The sequence below is a fragment of the Fukomys damarensis genome, unplaced genomic scaffold, assembly GCF_012274545.1.
Source record: "Fukomys damarensis isolate Sample0158 unplaced genomic scaffold, DMR_v1.0_HiC HiC_scaffold_13, whole genome shotgun sequence".
Lineage (NCBI taxonomy): Eukaryota > Metazoa > Chordata > Mammalia > Rodentia > Bathyergidae > Fukomys > Fukomys damarensis.
Window position 1 is genome coordinate 1,523,383 of NW_022900925.1, and position 21,179 is coordinate 1,544,561.

The following is a 21,179-nucleotide window of genomic DNA, read 5'->3' on the forward strand; positions in this document are numbered from 1 at the left end:
AGGCCAATTGGGGCTGTCATTTTTGACCTCTAGTTTTCAAGGCTGATTACTTTCCAGCTAGGTCTTATTTTCAGGGAAAGAGGATGACATGTGAGGCCCTGGGTATAATCCACAGAACTACAAAATAAATAATCTTCAACAGCTTCTGTTTATGTATGTTTGGGGCTGGGGATTTAGCTCAGTGGTTCCACCACCTGCCTTGCAAGCACAAGAACCTGAGTTCAATCCCCAGTACCAAAAAAAAAAAAAAAAAGAGTCATGTTTATGTATGTTCATCTGTAGATATGAAGGTACTAAGAGAATAAAATGAGACAAATTACTTAACTAGTTAACACTACTGAATTTTTAGGTGTTCAACAAAAAATTTTAATTAGTGGAAAGAGGACACTGTTTTACATTTTTACAACTTCTTCATGTTTGTTTTGACTATGAACTGTTGGAGTCCCTATCTGTTTTGGCATTAACTTGTGCTAAGTTATTCTAGATGAAATATATAATAAGAAAAATTGGCTTCATAGACATGTAGTTGGAAAATTCAGAATTTGAATAGCTTTGCAAGATAACTGTTGATTGGGCCGGGGATTTAGTTCAGTGGTTCAGTGGCCTGCCTTGCAAGCGCAAGGACCTGAGTTCAATCCCTGGTACCCCCCCAAAAAAATCCCCAAGATAATCGTTGATCTATTTTTGATACTTCACCAAAAATTAACAAGAGATAGTTTCTTAAACATTAGAATGTAGCACCTGAGGACCAAGAATTTAGCTCAGTGCCTACCTTGCAATTGCAAGCACAAAGTCCTAAATTCAATCCCCAGTACCAAAAAAAAAAAAAAAAAAGTAGCACCTGAAACTTTTGTCAATGGATTTTTTTCATATTATGTTACATTAAAACCTATTGGCCTAGCCGGGCATGGTGGCACATGCTTTTAATCTCAGCACTGCAAAGGCTGAGACAGCAGGATTGCTTTGAGTTCTAGGCCAGCCTGGGCCATATAGTGAGCTAAGGTAAGCATGAACTACATAACCAGACTGTCTCAAAAAAGCAAAAGAAAGGAAGATAGAAAGTTCAATTCAATAATTTAAAAAAAGAAATCTACTAACCTATTTCCCTATCTTTTATCCATGAATGATTTATAATACATTTTGGTACTATCTGGAAAAATATTGGTGTTACGACTTATACAGATCTTCCATATGCTGGTGCATCATATTAAAAAGTATTATACCAGACTTAATGCGTTTGTTTAACCAAAATAATGACTACTAGTACAATCTGATTCACTGCCAGCAAGTCTTCCCTTCCACTGCACTCTTGCAGCATTAGTACATGTCAACACAGTGAAAAGGCAAATAACATCCTGGAATTATTACGAAAACAGCTTTGACCTCATGGACCCCCTTGATAGTCTCAGGGACCCTCTATAAGTATGCATACCAAATTAGAACCCCTGTGTTAGAATAAAGAATTATCCCCATTTTTATGGAAAAGAAAATTTGTGTATAAAAAAGTAAAAATCTTGAGGGCTGGGTATTTAGTTCAGTGGTTCTGCCGCCTGCTGGTACCAAAAAAAAAAAAAAAAAAAAAAAAAAAAAATCTTGGGCCAGGGATTTAGCTCAGTGGTTCCACCGCCTGCCTTGCAAGCACAAGGACCCAAGTTTGATCCCAATACAAAAAAAAAAAATCTTATTGAGTCAAGGAAATATATAAATGGGGAGTAAAAGTATAGTTTTTGTGTTTGAAGTTGCTATCATCTTAAAATATACTTATATTTATGTCAGCTCCCTAGGAGACACAGAAAATACCTGGAAAAGGAAGCAAAGTATGTCACTCCCAAAAAATAAATAAATAAATAAACAAAACACAAAGGAAAACTGGAAAAAGGCTAAAAAACTACAAGATAGATTTATGATTTTAAAGGGCCGGGGGGATTTAGCTCAGCGGTTCAGTGGCCTCTGCCTTGCAAGTGCAGGACCTGAGTTTGATCCCAGGTGCCAAAAACAAAAATAAAACAAAACAAAAAAACAGAAAATGATTTTAAGACTGGCAGTTAAGTCTTAGTCTATCAATAATTGCATTAAATATAAATTGATTATATTCCCCCCAAAAAGACAGAGTGGCTGAAAAAATAAGACACAATGTATTGTCTACAAAGACTCAAATCTTTTAGATTTAAAGATAAACACAGACTAAAAGAATGAAAGATGATACTCCATAAAGATGGTAAAAGATGGTCCATGCAAACGGCAACCAAAAGAGTCATACATCAGACAAAATAGATTTTGACTCAAAAATTTTAGCTCAAACATTGACAGAACTGAGGAGAGAAACAGACACTAACTTAGTAATAACTTCAACAATGAACAGAACTCAAGACAGAAAATCAGTAAGGAAACAGAGGACTGAAACATTATAGAACAACTACACCTAATAGACCTAACTAAACAGCAGCAGAATATCTATTTGTAAGTATATACAGAACATTCTCCAGCATAGATGAGATGTTAGGTCATGAAAACAAGTCTTAACAAATTTAAAAAGACTGAAATCACTGCAAATACCTTTTCTAATCACAATAGAAAGAAAACAGAAATCAATAGCAGAAAGAAAACTAAAAAGTTCAAAAAATATGTGGATGTTAAAAACACTCTTGCCGGGTGTGGTGGTGCACGCCTGTAATCCCAGCACTCAGGAGGCCGAGTCAGGAGAATCGCTGAGTTCGAGACCAGCCTGGGCTACATAGTGAATTCCAGGTCAGTCTCAACTACATAGTGAGACCCTGTCTCAAAAAAACAAAACAAAACAAAAAAAACACACTCTTGAACTGATGAGCCAAAGAACAAATCAAAAGGGAAATCAGAAATTATCTCCAGGTAAGCGAAATACAACATATTAAAACTTTCAGGATACAGCAAAAGCAGTAGTTTATAACAGCAAACATCTACATGTAAAATTAAAAGATCTAAAATTAAAAAGCTAATTTCATGCCTCAAGAAACTAAGGAATAAAGAGCTAAGCTCAATGTTAGCAGAAAGTAGACAAATAAACCAATGAGCCAGAATAGAGAATCCAGAAATAAATACAAACATCTAAATGACCTTTGATTCAGCGCACTAGGCTCTTATTAAGTGAAATAAATTGGACACATGTTTAAATACCTTATTGTTTCTCTGGTGTGAGAGAAACTGTGGAAATAAGGACTGAGATATATCATAAGGACTAAGATGTTGGGAAATGGGAAGACAGTGTTCAAATGGGAAGGGGAACAATGGAGGAGGAAGGGAGAAAGGAGGGAAGGGACAAGGAAAAGAGTGAAAATAGAAAGAAAAAAATGAAAACAAAGCTTGTGTACTCAGGGAGGGGAGGTAGCTTGAGAGAGAGAGTAGGATGAAATTTATTAAACTAAAAAATAAATAAATAAATAAATAAAAAAGACTACTAGGCCCTTAATCATGACATGCAACTTAAATGGATTAAGAAATGCCTAGCACATTAGTCACACAGTTCTGAGAGTGTGGATGACCGAGGGGGGAAGACCTACTGCAGCTGGGACCTACTGAGTGCTGGGATTACAGGCGTGCACCACCACACCCGATAGCCTTTTAGCCTGAATGGAATAAAAAAGGAAAGATGAAGCTCTTCTTTTTGAAGAGCTTCAGTCTTCACAGTTGCCTTTGGATATCAGTTTCCAGGTCACCAGTTTCTTTGGTCTTCCAAAACAGACTCATCAACAATCCTTCAGTAAACTTTCAGGCCTTCAACTTTGGACTGCATCCTTGATCCCTTTTTCTGCAGCTTCCATCTTCTTAGCTGAGCAGCTAGACTCTCTAGCGCTCATCATGACAGCCATTGTGGACTCTCCCACTCTGATTCTCTAAGACTACCTAATAAATCCCCTTGTATAATCATATGTAGATTTTCTATTATTCCATTGCTCTGGAGAACTATAAATAAACAAATACTAAGAATACAAAAGGAAAGGATAGCATCTTCATAAAATAAAGCTGGGAAACTTGAAATCCAAATGCAAAAGGAGGAGGATGGACTCATATCTTATACCTTATAGTAAAATCAACTCAAAAAGGAAAACAGATCTAAGAGTAGGACCCAAAACTATAAAATTCCTCAAGTAAACATAGTGTAAAAGATTCAGAACATCACATAAGGCAATGTTTTCTTGGTTACAACATCACAGCACAAGTTTACAAAATAAAAAAGGTAAGTGGGACTACAGCAAACTAAAAAGCTTCTGTACAGCAAGAAAACAGTGAAAAGTCAATCTATGGGAAGGGAAAAAATTTTAAAAGCATCTACCTGATTTGGTATTAATACCCAAAATACACAAGGAAATCCTAAACCCAATAGCAAAAGGAAAAAAAAAAAAATCAAAACCTAAATAACTAAAAAAGTAAATATCTGAATAGACATTATTCCAAAAAAGACATACATGGCCAGTCTGAATTACATAGTAAGACTCTGTCTCTAAACAAATAAATAAATAAATATGATTTAAAATTTTAAAAAAATTTAGGTCAGGCATGGTGGCACACGTCTGTAATCCCAGCACTTGGGAGGCTGAGGCAGGAGGATCACCATGAGATCCAGGCAAGCCTGGGCTTCATACTACAATTGAGGCCCACCTATACTACACAGTGAGACTATGTCTCAAAAAAACCTGAAAAACAAGTGTGAAAAACTAAAGTATAAATGGTAGAACCTTAAGTAATAAATCTTTCAGTACATAAACTTAATGCTATGGATAAAAATTTTCCTGAATTCTCAGCCTATGATTAATTATTCCATTTATTACTGCATCCTTACAGCACTGGGGTATAATAAGTGCTCAATAAATATTTGTTGCAATAATCAACTTACTACAAATATCTGCTGAAAGAATGAATTCACTACATATAATACTACATTTAAAAAATTATTTTAAATAGCAACATTTTTATGAGAAAACTGGTGATCAGGAATTCTTAGGCAAGTAGAAGATGCCTGATAATAAAGAAAACATAAAGTAGATAGTAAGATAGTCAGTGGAAATGGGGTCCTACCACAAGGATCACGATGGACTGGGCTATTCTTTATTTGTTTGTTTGATACAGGGAATCGAACTAGGGTCCTTGCACTTACAAGGCAGGCGGCAGAACCACTGAGCAAAATCCCCAGCCCAAGACAGGCCTATTCTTAAAAGAACAGTAGGCAGCCTGGGAAGTAGTTATGGAAAAACGTGTACTAGCGAAATGCAAATTAGTATCTTTATCAAAGTCAGTTCAGAAGAAATCTTTTTTGTTTGTTTGTTTGTTTTAGTTTTTTTGTTGTTTTTGAGACAGGGTCTCACTATGTAGTTGAGACTGACCTGGAACTCACTATGTAACCCAGGATGGTCTTGAACTCACAGTAATCCTCCTGCCTCAGCCTCCCAAGTGCTGGAATTACAGGTGTGCACCACCACTCCCGGCTCAGAAGAAATCATTTTGTCTCCTCCTTTTGCATAACACAGAATCATAAAACCAAATTTAGTATCTATTTAAATGGGAATTCGTAGCTAGGGGTGTTTGGGTCAGTAGAAAAGCATGTAAGTAGCATAATGGAGGCCTTGAATTTATTGTAATCTCCAACAACATAACTGATACTAATGGTAGTAATAACAATAATAAACAGTCATCATAGTAGTTGTAAATAGAAGTACAAAACATCAATCCTAAAGAACTTATTCCAGGCTGGGGATTTAGCTCAGTGGTTCTGCCGCCTGCCTTGCAAGCACAAGGGCCTGAGTTTGATCCCTGGTACCAAAAAAAGAACTTACTCCAAAAAAATTGTACACTACTTTTTGAGTTCTTAAAACTGATTACAAATGCAATATGTTGTTAAAAATCCTTTCAATGGTAAAAGGAGTTACAAGGACAAATTCAGAAAAGCCTAGGTTACCTGAGAATGATATATACAAACATAAAAAGGTTTACTCAAGAAAGAGACTTTTAATTCTTTATCAAAAATGGAAGGTGAAGGGCCAGGGATTTAGCTCAGAGGTTTGGTGGCCTGCCTTGCAAGCACAAGGACCTGAGTTCAATCCCCGGTACCAAAAACAAAAAACAAAAAAACAAAAAAAAGGAAGCTGGAGCCGAGGATTTAGCTCAGCATCTGCCTCATAAGCACAAGGTCCTGTGTTCAATCCCCAGTACCACAAAAAAACAAAGAAAAAAAAGGAAGCTGGAACTACAGAAAGAACAGCAAGTGGGTATTTTTAGGTACTAGAGAAGTTTTAGATACAGATACAAAAGTAGTCTCTGTAGTATACAGCTATATTCTATAGTTTCTCAAGAGGTTCCATGACACGCAGGCATTAAGCCAGTACCCTCTTACATGCTTGCTATTTGAGGAGAAAATAGAAACTCTATATGGAAAACACTGTCCTTTTATTTGATGGGGAGACATTCCCTGGATTTTGTTGGTTTTATCCTTTTCTATCCCAAATTTGCCCCCAAAATAGTGGTGGGTAATGACAGTGATAGACAAGGAAGGCACTAAAAGTTCTAAGAATTCTATTTTCTGACAGAAAAAAGGAAGGGGAGATTCTCCCTTTTATTTATGTTCTGTCTTCTTTCCACTTGGCCACAGAGATGACATAGCTATAGAAAAGTATACTGAAATATAAGAAAACTAAAGCTTCAGCTTTCTAGCCACACAACCAGGAAGTACTGGGGGTGTCCTTAGGAGCCAAGGAACATCAAAAGGATTCTAGAAAGACAGCCGATGGAAACTTGTAAAGTTGTATGTCTATTCCTGGGGTCACATCTGAGCTGGGCATGCATGGACCTCACTCAGAAAGCAGAGCAAAGGCTTTCAGAACAGAACTATGTATGACCCAACCACAGACCAGGACTCAGACTGAACAGTAGGAGATCATAAATGCAGGTAAGATCCAAATAGAAGGGCCAGGGATTCAGCTTAGTGGTGCTGCCACCTGCCTCGCAAGCGCATTCCGGAGTTCGATCCCCAGTTAAAAAAAAAAAAAAAAAAAGATCCAAAAGAGAAATGATGCTGGAACTACAGCCTATGGAATACTCGTTGGAACTTGCAGCCTAAACCTAATTAGGCCAACTGCTTGCTAAAGCAAAATTTCAACCTTTCCCACAAGATTTTTAAAAAGACTCAATCACACACCATATGTCAAACTGGCCAAGATACAATCTAAAACTAATTGTTACATAAAGAAACCAGAAAATCCACTATTTCATAGAATGAAAATAGTCAAAATGGACATAAGAGCTGGGATAATATATTTTAAAAGACTCTACTAAAACTATGTCCCAAGAAGTAAACTAAACACTTGAAACAAATAGTTTTAGCAGAGGAACAGAAGGTTGAAAAAAAAGAAACAAATGAAAACCTTAGAATTAAAACCCATAATAACCAAAGTTTAAAATTCACTAGTAACTAAAGTTTAAAATTCATTCATAATAGAATGAAAATGACAGAGGAAAGAATCAGTGAATTTGAAGACAGACAAATAGAAAGTCTCAAAAAAAAGACTAGAAAAAAAGCACACACAATCTCAGGGATCTATAGGACAATAACAAAGCTCTAATATTTGGGTCATGAAAGTCCTAGAGAAGCAGGCAAACACTATGAAGCCAAAAAACTTTTGAAGAAATCAATGGCTGAAAATTCACAAAATTTGGTCCAAGTCCACCAAAACAAAAAGAAAAGAATCAAAAAGCAAAGTGAGCCTCAAGCAGGATGAAACTCAAAGAAATCCATGTCCAAATACCATAGCCAAACTGCTAAAAATTAAAGAGGAATAAAGTTCCTTACAAGTAGTTAGAGAAAACTATGCAATAAAACTATGCAAATAAAGTAATAATAATTCCAGGATGTGGTTTATTAATCACAAGTAATTATGCAGCTCAGAAGGGACTGAACCATTTGTCTAGTGGTAAAAAAAAGAATTATCAGCCCAGATTCTCTATTCAAACAAAATTTACTTCAAGAATGAAATCAAGAGATTCTTTTTTTTGGGTACCGGAAATTGAACTCAGGTCCTTGCGCTTGCAAGGCAGGCTACCGAACTGCTGAGCTAAATCCCCAGCCCAAGAGATTCTTTAATAAAGAGAAAAATTTTTGACAGTAGATCTGCTCTAAAAAAAATACGAAAAGAAATTGAGATTCAAATTAAAATGACAGAAATGATGGATGAATTTCAGGAACAAAGGAAAAGTGATACATGCAGCAAATAACTGGGTAAATAAAAATTTTTCCTCAAGTCCTTTAAATTATGTATAATAACTGAAAGCAAAAATTATAACTTTGCCTGATGAGTCTCCCACATATAAAGATGACAATTACAAAACTAAGTGGGAAAACAAAGGAATCTATATGGTGGCAAGGTTTCTATATATTTCACTTGAAGTGATAAAACATTAATCTTCAGAACACTAAAAATATGCACTGTATAACCTACTAAAAAGGGTATACATGGGGCTGGGGATTTAGCTCAGCAGTTCAGTGGCCTGCCTTGCAAGCGCAAGGACCCGAGGTCAATCCCCGGTACCAAAAAAAAAAAAAAAAAAAAAAGGGGGTATACAAAGAGATACAATCAAGAACTATAATCTGAAAAAATCTAAAGAAAAGAAATAAGGAGTGGAAAATATAGAGAATAAACAAATATTTTAAACTGGTAGACATAAATCCAAATATATTACATTTAATATGATTACACTAAAATTATACTACCTGACACCAAAATCGTATTTATACATTATAATATAATCATATTGCGGTATTTATATTTATTATAAGTACAATGAAATATATATTTAATATAAAGAACTTATACTAAAAAAAAAAAAAAAAAAAAACCAAGTTCGATCCCCGGTAGCATAAAGAAAGAATAAAGTATCATGACCCAATAATATGCTGCCTGAAGAAATTTACTTCAAGTAAAATGATAGAAGTAGCTCAAAAGTAAAGGAATGAGAAAATATACCATGTAGCCAGGCGTGGTGGCACAGGTCTGTAATCCTAACACTCAGGGAGGCTGAGGCAGGAGAATCACTGTGAGTTCAAGACCAGCCTGGGCTACAAAGTGAGTTCCAGGTCAGTCTCAACTACATAGTGAGACCCTGTCTCAAAAAAACAATAAAAAATAAAAAAAAAGGAAAAAAAAAAAAGAAAAAGAAAATATACCATGCAAACACTACTCAAATGAAAGTTACATAGTATCTATATAACTCAGAAAAAGAAATATTTCTGACCTCAGAACAGTGAAAATTATTATAAAAGATATATATATAGATAGATATAAAGAAAGGTACATATTAAAAAAACAATTCACCAAGATATGCTTCTACTGGTTTTTCTATGTTCTTTCCTTCCTTCTTTCTTTCCTTCCTTCCTTTCTTCCCTCTCTCCCTTCCTTCTTTTCTTCCTTTTTTTTTTCTGTACCAATTATCGAACTCAGGACTAGGCGTAGTACCACAGATCTAAATACCCGACCCTAGTGTCCTTTTTTTCTGCTTGACACTACATTACACACAATTGTTATGTCTCTTCAGCTTCCTCTGGTCTAAGAGTTGCTCAGATTTAACAGTTTTTTTGTTTGTTTTTTCCCTACACTGGAAATTGAACACAGGGGGGGCTCATGGTTCTAGGCACTCTACCACTAAGCTACATTCTCCATCCACAAAGATATGATTCTAAATGTGTATATGCCTAACAACAACACCTCAAAATACACAAAACAAAAACAAAATTGAAAGTGAGGCTTGGAACAATTCACAATTATTGTTCAAATGAAAATCTTTAATGTTTATGCTGATGCAATATTTGAGTGCTTATCATCAAAGTGTGCAGTAAGAAAAAAAAATAATAAAAAAGGCAGCTTAGGAAATCTCCAGTGTTTCAAAGAAAGCACTTTTTAAAATGTTTATACATGAAGAACATTTAGTTATATTGTAAAATAAATGCATTGTAAGACAAAGGAAGACTATTATATATGGAGTTTTGGCCTCTTTCCCTCCCCCTACATGCTGCGACCATCTTTAACCTGCTGAACTCAATGGCTATGGAATTTTTCCTTTTTTCCTCCTATTTAGTTCATATTTCAGACCGTTCAGCAGATGCCTGTGAGTCTGGAGATTCAAATCACCAGTGAAAGTGCATTCTCTCGTTTCCTCAGTTTTTCAAGAGCTTTTCTCCACAAGATGATTTCCTGCTGCTTGAAGTACCTTCTGTCTTCCTCATTTAACAAGCATTAGATTCAAAAGGTTCCCTACTAAAAAAAAAAAAAAAAAAAAAAAAAAAAAAAATACTGAGGGCCAAGGATTTAGCTAAGTGGCACCACACCTGCCTTGCAAGTACAAGATCCTGAGTTTGATCCTTGGTAGCCACCCCCTCAAAATTACCTTACTGAAAATTTTTTGTTCACATCTCTCATTTTTGGTACTGGGTCATATCCTGCTAAAAACAGTCTCATTGGAATGGATTAACCTTTTACTGGTGTACCATCCATTATTTCATATTTGGCAATAGTTTGTTTCCATTGTAGCACTGGGTCCAATTTCTGTAATCTCTTTTTTGATCAGTTGTAACTCCATGTGTTGTATTTTCATTCTTACTAATAAGAAGTAAATTTTTCCAATAATCACATCCTTTAAATGATACTTTGATTATATTCAAATTCTGTATGTAGAAAATCTTCAATGCCCACTTCCATTTTAATCAAGTTGTTAACATTAGGATAGGCGGCAAGTTGGTGAACAATAAGATCATACCCTTTCACTGTAACAGTCAGTCTTCTCTCTACTGTTCCCTTAAGAAAATACCTCGAGGGCCAGAGATTTAGCTCAGTGGTTCTGCCACCTGCCTCGCAAGCGCAAGGACCCAAGTTTGATCCCAGCACAAAAAAAAAAAAAAAAAAAAGAAGAAAGAGAAGAAAAACCTCAGGCGGACATTGGCACCAATGTAAGATTCATATGGCGTTTCAACTTGCATAAATTCAAAACCATAACTTCTGCTCTGAGTCAGTTCTCCAGGTAAGGCTAGTTCTTTCAGCAGGTTTACAAATTCATGAGTATTACTCGTCATTGAATAGTTCAATTTGACCTACAAATCCAATTCTAATTCCTTGGTGCTCTAGTCTCTTTCCAGGTTGCTTAAAGGCAAGGTTTACCTTTCCTGAAAAACAGATTCTCCATCATAGAAGAGATAGTGTTTTTCTACTTTGCCGTCTTCAGTCTTCATCTCTGCCATCTTCCTCAGTTTCCCATCATGAAGGACAACGCTAATCTCACAAATGGGACCAAAAAATCTCCAAGAAAACTCATTGTCTGCGCCGCTGCTGGCGTGCCCCCCCACCTCTTCCTTCAGAAAAACTCCCGATCCAGCTCCCTCAACCCTGGCACCATGACAACTCATAATTATTGCTGGAGACATCCACACACTTCTCTCAGTAGTAGACTGATATGACTACATACAAAATATCCGTAAGGATACAGAAAAAATAAGTATTAGCCAGGGATTTAGCTCAGTGGTTCCACTGCCTGCCTCGCAAGTGCAAGGTCTCGAATTCGAACCCTTCCCCCAAATATCAACTAATTCTAACATTTATAAAAAAGTACCTAACAACAGCAGATATTATTTTCGTTGTACATGGGCTATTCACAGTTAGACCATATCCTAGGTCAGTGACAGAGATCACCTTTTAGAGCTTTCAATAACAGCAGGCTGTGGCACACAGACCACAGGTGTGTCAGCACAGTCCTACATCATTTAAAAATTAATAAATTAAAAAGAACTGAAACCATTAAAAATATGTTCTCTGACTATAATTAAATTAGAAATGAACAGGACAAAGGTAACAGGAAAAAACCTCACAACACTTGGAAAATCAACATGTTTTTAAATAGACCATAGGCTAAAGCATATCAGAACATTTCGTTTCTGCTCATTTTAAATACCAAAATTTGTTGCCTCACAAGCTCAAGGTCCCAAGTTCGATCCCTAGTACTCCCCCTCAAAAAATAAAAATTTATGGGGTATAAAGTAGTGGTTAGAAGAAATTTTATAAAACTAAATGTTTATCTTAGAAAAATCTCAAATCATGGATCTAAGATCATACTATAAAAAACCAGGAAGAGGACAGTAACTGATCCATATTTCAATAACTGCTCTAATAAGTCCTTATTCTTAGACTTAGCTAGTCAAGTAGCAGACAAGGACACTCAGGCTGCACAAAGACTCACTCGAGATAAGAATCTTTTGGAATCCTTAGGAAGCCAAAAGGCTAAAAATAACTATGAAGAGAAATACAGAAGGAGGGGATAAAAAGGGAAGGGGCAGAGACAACAGGTGTGGAATGAAATAGATTGCTGGGGATAGACTGTGAACCCCAGGTCCCAGGCCATGGGAGATGGGGGGAGGGACTCTTGCAAGTTACGAATAAAAACACAAGAGTGTCTCAACTGCCAGTGCCTGTCTCTATATAGGCATCATTCTTGCAAAAGTTTAGATTAAAAAGCCCCTCTTTCACTGCCTCTGGAGTACAGTTTGGTTTTTGCTTTTGTTTTTATTTTGGTCTGGACAAGTGAGATTATTTCTTACATAAACAAACCCCAAACCAACAGTAAAAAATAAAGACCAGAAAATAAACTGAAAATAGAAAGACAGGACCAGGGAATTAGCTCAGTGCCGTCACCACCTGCCTCACAAGCACAAGGTCCTGAGTTTGATCCCTGGTACAGAAAAGAGAAAAGAAAGACAACAGAAAAAAGGAAATCAAACCACAAGCAGGTTAAACAAACAAACAAACAAACAAACAAAAAAACTGACAAATCTCTATAACATCTGACAAAGAAAAGACAAAAACACAACTACCAACCATCAGAGTGAAATATGAATACCATTTCAAATCACAGATTAAAAGATAATAGAAGGCTTTAAGTAATTTCATGCCCAGAAATTTGACAATTTAATGAAACAATTTCTTGAAGTGGTTTGTACTAGCCACAAACTACTAAAACCAAAGAAATAGATAAATAGTACTATATCTAGTAAAGAAACAAAATTCAAAAGTTTAAAATATTCTGAAAAGGAAAAAGTCAGGCCATATTTTATTCATTTAAAAAATAACTCCATCTGGGCATGGTGGCGCACACCTGCAATCCCAGCACTTGGGAGGCTGAGGCAGGAGGATCGCTGTGAGTTCAAGACCAGCCTGGACTACACAGTGAGTTCCAGGTCAGTCTCAACTACACAGTGAGACCCTGTCTCAAGAAAAATTAAAAAAATTTTTTTAAATAACTCTAGAGAGCCAGGGATTTAGCTCAGTGGTTCTACTGCCTGCCTTGTAAAAGTAAGGTTTGAGTTCAATCCTTGGTACCAAAAACAAAACAAAACAAACCTCTAGACAACCAAACCTTTCTGGATTTTGTGAGATCACTGCAAAACCAAATGGATAGAAGTGAAAGGCAGGGGCATTCATTTGAAGAGAAAAACACCAACTTCTGGAAACTGGACACTTGCACTTTAAAGGAACACCTGTCCAGGGCCCAAACAAGATTAGGCCAAAACTATGCTTAAGGTCAGAATCACAAAAGGTATTATTTTTGGAGGGTTAACTAAGGAGGGAAAATAAGAACTATCAGAGGGGTAGACAATAGTATTTTGATGCCAGAAAGAAAAAAAAAATCATCTCCTTTAACAATTCCTGACCTAGTACTATCCTGTACTCCTGCATATTTAGGGACTGAAAAATCCAAATACAAATATAGTTTATTTTAAATTATATTTTTAATTTTAAACTATATTTTAAAAATAGAATATCAGTAGGGTAGTGAAATAGGTCCCAGGTACAGGGCAAAAGCAAATGTAAACACACTTAAAATACCCTCATTTAAATAGCACAAAGAATACCACCACAAAAAATTTTACAAAACAGTGGTTGATGAAACTTAGTCAAGAGCAAGGTGGTAAACGTCACAAAACATGTTCAGAGACAAAAATCAGTGAAATCACACACCACACCAAGAGTGTGATCTGAAAAAATAAGGAAACAGAATCAGAACCACAAAACTATAGCTAGCATACTAGATACTGAATATATGTTTAATAAATTTAAGGAAATAAAAGATGGAATCAAGGCCAGGGATTTAGCTCAGTGGTGCTGTGCCTGCCTGATAAGCACAAGGTCCTAATTTCAATTTCCAGTACTGGAAAAAAATAAAATAAAATCAAAGGTGAGATGATGGGTAAAAGAAATAAGAAACTATGAAAAATGATCAAGCTAATTTAAAGAAAGGAAAAAAATTAAATTGAGAAACTATGATAAAAATAATTTGTTTAGGGCTGGGGAATTTAGCTCAGTGGTCTGGCACCTGCCTCAAAACCACAGGACCTGAGTTCGATTTCCCGTACCAAGAAAAAATTATCAGAGTTCTCAAAAATAACATGTTAAACTTGGTTCAATAGTAAAGTAGACTGTGCTTAGAAAGAATCAATGAGCTAAAAGGTAGATCTGAAGAAATCAGCTAACCATTTGAGAAACAAAAGATGAAACACACACACACATGCACATACACTCACAAAGAACAGATAAGATAAAAGAGGAGAAAAACATGGAAGCTGTTCAAGAAGAAGGCTATAAATAAGGGATAAGAGTGTGTAATTTTTAAACTGACAAGAGAGGAAAGAGAGAACCAAAGAGAGAAACTGTTGTCAAAAGGTCTGAATTATAATTCTAGCTCATTATTTACTGTACAACCTGAGTTATAACTCTAGGACATCACTTAATACACATTATTTAACCTAAGTCACAGTTTTCTCATATGTAAACAGAATAATGCAGACCTCCTGCAAGTGTTGACTATTACACAAAATCCAAACATACATATAAGAGAACACAATAAATACCACCTACTGGCAGCACCTACTGCCAATCAAAAAAAAAAAATTCCAGGGTGTTACTGGGGATCGAACTCAGGACCTTGCACTTGGCAAAGCAGGTGCAGCACCATTGAGCTAAATCCCTGGCCCCAATTAAAAAATAATTTAAAAAATTTATGGCCAAAATACGTAAAATAAAACAGTATTTGTTTTGGTACCGGGGATCGAACTCAGGCCCTTGCAGTTGCAAGGCAGGCAGCGGAACCACTGAGCCAAATCCCTGGCCCAAAACAGTATTTTTTTAAAATGAGGTGCTACGATGCCCAGGCTCGCCTCCAACTTGTGATCCTTTTGCCCTCAGCCTCCTGAATAGCTGGGATTAGAAGCATTCACCTCCGTGCCCCACAAAAATCAAGGTTAAGACCCCCCCCCCAAAAAAAAAAAAAAAAACAAAAAACCTACCCAGACAATGACTTAATTTCCAAGTTTGTGGAAAGGAAAAACAGTTTATCTGACCTTTCACATCTGTCAGTTCTGCAGGCACAATTCTTAAGAGTAGATATAGTCACTCTAGATATCCCTCTGGTTCACTTTCCATCCACTCTTCCCAAATTTGTAGGCACTCAGGGGAGAAAAGATACTATTCTAATTCTCTCATCTTAAATTCTGCTTTTTAAAAAAGAGAAAGAGGGCTGGGGATTTGGCTCAGTGCTTCTGCCACCTGCCTCAAAAGCACAAGGGCCCAAGTTCAATCCCCAGCACCAGAAAAATATAAATAAATAAATAAATAAATAAATAAATAAATAAATAAATAAATAAATAAAAAGAAAGAAAGAAACAAGAAAACCCACAACTTACTTTTCATTAGTTTTCCTGATAATTCTTTCAGTGGAGAAGAGGGAATGTTTCTACTGGCTATTGTAAGTCTGGAGGAAGATTCTTGAGTTTCCACGGAAACCAGATGAGTTCCTGCTCTAGCCATTTCAAGATGGAAAGAATAGGTTCTGTCACATTCTTGGGAAAGCAGCAAGTGATTCTGACTGCTGTTAGTTCTATTATTCAGGTCAATTCCTTCTGACTGAGTCATAAGCAATTGGGCTGCACAAGAATCTTCCAATCTCTTGTCAAGGGACTCAGTTATAAAAGATGCTGCAGTTTCGTGCTTTTTAGATGGAGAGACAGGCTCAGCCAGTGAGCTCTGCTTCACTGTATTCAGACTGTGTGCTCTTATTCGAGACCAAGTGGTAGAGTGAAAACTCTCAGCCTCTAACCAAAATTTAACCAAATGTTCCATTCTCCGAAGTTCCATGAACTGAATGAAGTATGGGAGGACAACAGTGTCGTGCAAGACTTGTTCGAGAGTTTTTGAAAGACTTGATTTGGTCTCTTGAGTCTGGTAGTCCAGACAAGATCTGCCTAAAAGAAGCAAAAGAATCAACAATTTAGTCACAAGTAATTTCAGATTGAAAAGGAAGTCAATCACCTTTAGCAATAATGGTAACAGAGGTTTGGAATAAAGTTTATTTCTAGGCAATGAGAATGAGTAAAGAACTGGAAGTACTATAATTTTAGTTTCTAAGTAAAGAAACAACTGCCCAAAACTTATTTAAATTACTAAAAAGTACTTTATCACTCAATCCTTATATCTCTCTAGTGGCAATTCAGACCATGTAATATCTTACAAGAAAAAAATCTTGTGATACTATTCCCAAAGAAAAATGGCCATTACAAATATGAAAAAGTATTCAACCTCATTAAAAACCTCAGAAGAGGACTAGGGATTTAGCTCAGTGGTACTGCCACCTGCCTCACAAGCGCAAAGTCCTGAGTTTGATCCCTGGTACAAAAAAACCCCCAAAAAACAAAAAAACAGAAGAGGCAAGGACTGGTGGCACACACTTATAATCTCAGCACTCAGGAGAGGCTGAGGCAGGAGGATCACCTCAAATTCAAGGCCAGCCTGGACTATATAGCAAGATAGTGTCTCAAAAATCTAAATTAAAAAATAAATACAGATGAGAAGGGAAAATTAATACACGATAACATTTTTATCTATCAAACTGAACGATGATTTAAAAAAAAAAATAAACACAGGTATAGAGGCAACACCCACACACTGGTGATGAAATATAAACTGACAAAATCTTTACAGAGGAGCATTCAGGTACATCCTTACCAAACTGTATACTTGTGGGCACTTATCCTGGAGAAAAACTGTTGATGTATGGATATAAGTATATAAAGATATTATGAAGTCTCAGCATTATTTATAACAAAATGCAGAGTAGCTTTGGGATTTTATTTTATTTTGGTACCAGGGATTGAACTCAGGACCTTGTGCTTGAGAGGCAGGCATAGAAACCACTGAGCCAAACCCTTGGCCCTGAGATTTTATCTTAAAAAATAAAACTAAACTTAACAAAAGATACATTTTAGCTAAATTTAGGTTATTATAACCACAAGCTAACTATCAGAACAAAAAAGCTTAAAAAAATTTTTGGCCTTGATAGCATGTCATAAAATGTGTCACTTTGATAAAATTAACTAGGGTTTCAAAGATTTTCCCAAAAGGATTTCCTTAATTCTTTAATATCAGATCAACTTTTTTTTTTGGTACTGGGGATGGAACTCAGGACCTTGTGCTTGCGAGGCAGGTAGTGGAACCACTGAGCTAAATCCTTGGCCCTCAGATCAACTTTTTTGAAGCAACTTATATGCCATCATCTTCAGTAACTGTCCTATTGTCAAATGATATTGTCCATCTTTGACATTACTTCATGAATTTGAGGAAATCCTAGTTTTGCCAAGACTTACAAGTTATTTTAACTAGAGATCATTTAATTATAGATTTACATGTAGTCATAAGAAATAATACAGAAAGTTCATTTGGAGGGCTAGCAGTATAGCTCCATGGCAGAACACATGACTAACGTGTGATGTTCCAGAGTCCAGCCCCAGCACTACAAAAAAAAAAAGAAAAAGAGAAAAAGATCCTTTGAACTCTTTAGCTTTCCACATGGTAACACCTTGCAAAACTATAGAACAATATTATACCAAGATATTAACATTGATACATGCCATTACTTTTACTGGATTTCCTCAATTTTACTTCATTTATGTATATGTTTAGTTCTATGTAATGTTATCATGTATATATACCTATATCTACTGTCAAGTTATAAAAGTTTCAATACCAAAAAGAGGCCCTCACATTGCCTCCTTCATAAATACACGCACCTATCCCTCTCACTTCTGGCAAATACTAATCTGTTCTGTATTCTCTAATCACAGAATCATGCTACACTATAGGGAATGACTTCTGCCTCAGAATAAAGTCTTCGAGATTACTCTTTTTACTCCTAAGGAGTATTCTAGGATAGGAATGGACTAGTTCACTCACCTGCTGAAGGAAATTCATTTTTTACTAGTAAGCTGACACAAACATTCATTCATGTACAAGTTTTTGTGTGAATATACTTTCATTTCTCTGAGATAAATATTTAAAAGTGCAATAAATGAGTCATATGATAACTTCATGTTCAGCTTTGTAAGAAGCCTCAATACTATTTTCCAAAGTGGCTATATCATTTTACATTCCTACCAGGAAAATATCCAGCAAAAATTACTTTTTTGTGATGAATAAGCACTTTGCAATGTATTGCTGTGCATGACCCACAAAGACTGACATTCTCCCTGGCTTTGACGATTCATAAATGTTAAGCAGAGCAATGTCAAAAGCGGGAGAAATTTAATAATAGAAGCAATTCATTCATGGATTTTCTTTTTTTCAATTAATGACAATGTGACCTGCAATTTGTTGCCGTTGTTGTTGTTGTTTTTGTTTTGTAGTACTGGGGATTGAATTTAGGAACTTCCTATTGAGCTGAGCTGCCCAGGCTGGGCTCAAACTTCAAATCCTTCTGCCTCAGCCTTCCACAGTGCTGGAATTATTGGCGTGCAACACCATGCCTGGCCATGCAATCTTTTTTTTTTCCTCCCAGAGAGCTGGAATTATAGGCATACACCACCACACCCAGCTTTTTAGGTGAAGAAATTTGAGTAATAGATACTCAAAGATCTTCTGCCTATCTCTTTGTGGAGGAGGTGTTATTTTAACATAACACAGATTTTCACCATACATGATATACTCAACTACTCTTTTCACTTTTTTTTTTTGTACTGGGGAATCGAACTTAGGACCTTGCGGTGCCTGCAAGGTAGGTGGCGGAATCACTGAGCTAAATCACTGGCCCTATTTTCACTTTTGCATGGCTATTTTATTTATTTAATTTGGTTTTTTGAGACACAGTTTCACTATGTTGGTTTAGGCTGATCTTGAACTCATTATGTATCCTAAGCTGGCCTCGAACTCTCAGTTCAGCCTCCTGCCTAAGCCTCTAAAGTACTGGGATTGCAGACATGCACACCCCCAGCTCTTCAAATGTCTTTTTCAGACTTTCAAACAATTACACCGTATTCTACAGTATGGGTACATCATGGTTTGACTATTTCTCTATTAACATGTATTTATATAGTTTCTCATTTTTTGATAGCACAGAAAATACTATAAATTGTCTCATACACACATACATACATCTTTGTGCTTATGTATGAGCATATCTGAGGGCTAAACCTTGGAAAGAGACGTGTTCAAATGGCACACACATGTGCACACAAATATACACACCTGCACATATATATTGTTTGTAGTATTGAGGATTAAACCCAAGGGCATCATATACTAGGAAAGTACTTTACCCCTAAGCTATACCCTACACCTTTTTTATTCTTACTCTATTCTGAGACAGGGTCTTGCTAAATTCCCCAAGCTGGCCTCAATCTTGCAATTCTCCTACTTTGGCCTTGTGAGTAGCTGGAATTACAGACCTGTGCCAACACTCCCGGCTACAGCTTATATTTCAATAAATATTTTCAAACTGACTCCTCTCTAAAAAGTCTTCACCAATTTATATCAACATCAAATGGGAATGGCCATTTCCTTGCATCTCTATGAATATCCAATTCACCAAATTTAAATATATGCTAATGTGTTTTAACTGTTTTAATTTTCATTTCCATATTACTGAAGTGAAGCATCTTTTCCTTCCTTTTTTTTTTTTTTGGTATGGGGGATCGAACTCAGGTCCTTGTGCTTGCGAGGCAGGTGGTAAAACCACTGAGCTAAATCTCCAGCCCTTTTTCATATATTTTTAATTAGTGGACAAATGTATTTCTTCTCCTGGAAACTGCTCATTTTTCTCCTGGCCATGCTATATATTTTATATTTATAGAACATAATATAGTAGCATCCATCACACTTGTTGCTGTTATTTTAGCTTAAGTATATTTTTTCAAGTCCCTTCCAACAATATAGGTCAGTTTCCTGTAACAGGAGTTCCACATTATTGTACTTCTCTCTTTCCTCTACGAGAAGTTAACAAAAAAATCACTTACCCAGGTCCCCAAAGTGAGCAGCCTCCATGTGGCTTGGTTGTTTCTTAAGTGTTGCTGTCCTGCTGCTTGAAAAGGAGTCCATGTTGGCAGAAATGGCATTGATTGCAACATGACTTGGTCCTGCAGCCTCCAGCAAGGCATGATTTTTAGTACTTTTTTGTGGGGAATATACGGCTATTGAAGCTATAATTTTTCAAACAAAATGTTAAACGTAAAGTTTAGCATAACTTGGTAGTCTAGAACTCTAAGGGTTTGAAGAAAACTTTAAAAATTAAACTTTGTAATAATTTGCTTAATCAGCACACAACAAAAAACTCAGATGAAAGGTAACTCAAACAGCAGAAAGTTAGAAGTAAAACACTCTAATATTTATAAATAAAAATAGTGTACCAAAAATGAAACGAGATCTTTTGAAAACTTTGTCTATAACACATAGAAAGTACCAAAGCCTTCTGAAATATGGACCCATTTGAATTCCTTAAAACTTAATTGCTTTAAGAACAAAATTAAAATTGCAAAATCCTTAGGAGGAAAAAAAAAAAACCCCTTAGAAAGATATTCTTCAGGATTCTTTTTTTTTTTTTTTGACACTGGGGATCAAACTCAGGACCTTGCACTTGCAAAGCAGGTGGTAGAACCACTGAGCTAAATCCCCGGCCCTAGGAAACTTATTTTTTGAGTAACAAAATTTCTCCATCTAATAAAATACACGGATGATCAAAGTTCAAGCTGCCTAAAGAAAAGGCACATGAAAATATACAATATACAGATTAAAGATATACCTCAATAGTGTGTTTGCCTTACAATGGTCAGATAAATTCTGGGTTTTATTCCCTGCGTCACC

At 36.1% G+C, this 21,179-nt stretch overlaps 1 protein-coding gene and 1 pseudogene across 5 annotated transcripts in view; both read right to left on the reverse strand.

The window, feature by feature from the left end:
- The window catches only part of Akap10 (A-kinase anchoring protein 10), a 71,737-nt gene that overhangs the window by 42,195 nt on the left and 8,363 nt on the right, over positions 1 to 21,179 (reverse strand). For all 5 annotated transcript variants that reach the window (XR_004516931.1, XM_033762744.1, XM_010635156.3 and 2 more), the window contains 2 exons: positions 20,336 to 20,518; positions 15,740 to 16,297 (listed from right to left, as the gene is read on the reverse strand). Coding sequence is in view for 4 of the 5 variants with exons in the window: in XM_033762744.1 (XP_033618635.1) it covers positions 15,740 to 16,297; positions 20,336 to 20,518 (741 nt within the window). In the remaining variant the exon portion in view is untranslated. The remainder of the gene's footprint in view (positions 1 to 15,739; positions 16,298 to 20,335; positions 20,519 to 21,179) is intronic.
- LOC104869815 lies at positions 10,183 to 11,416 on the reverse strand (annotated as a pseudogene).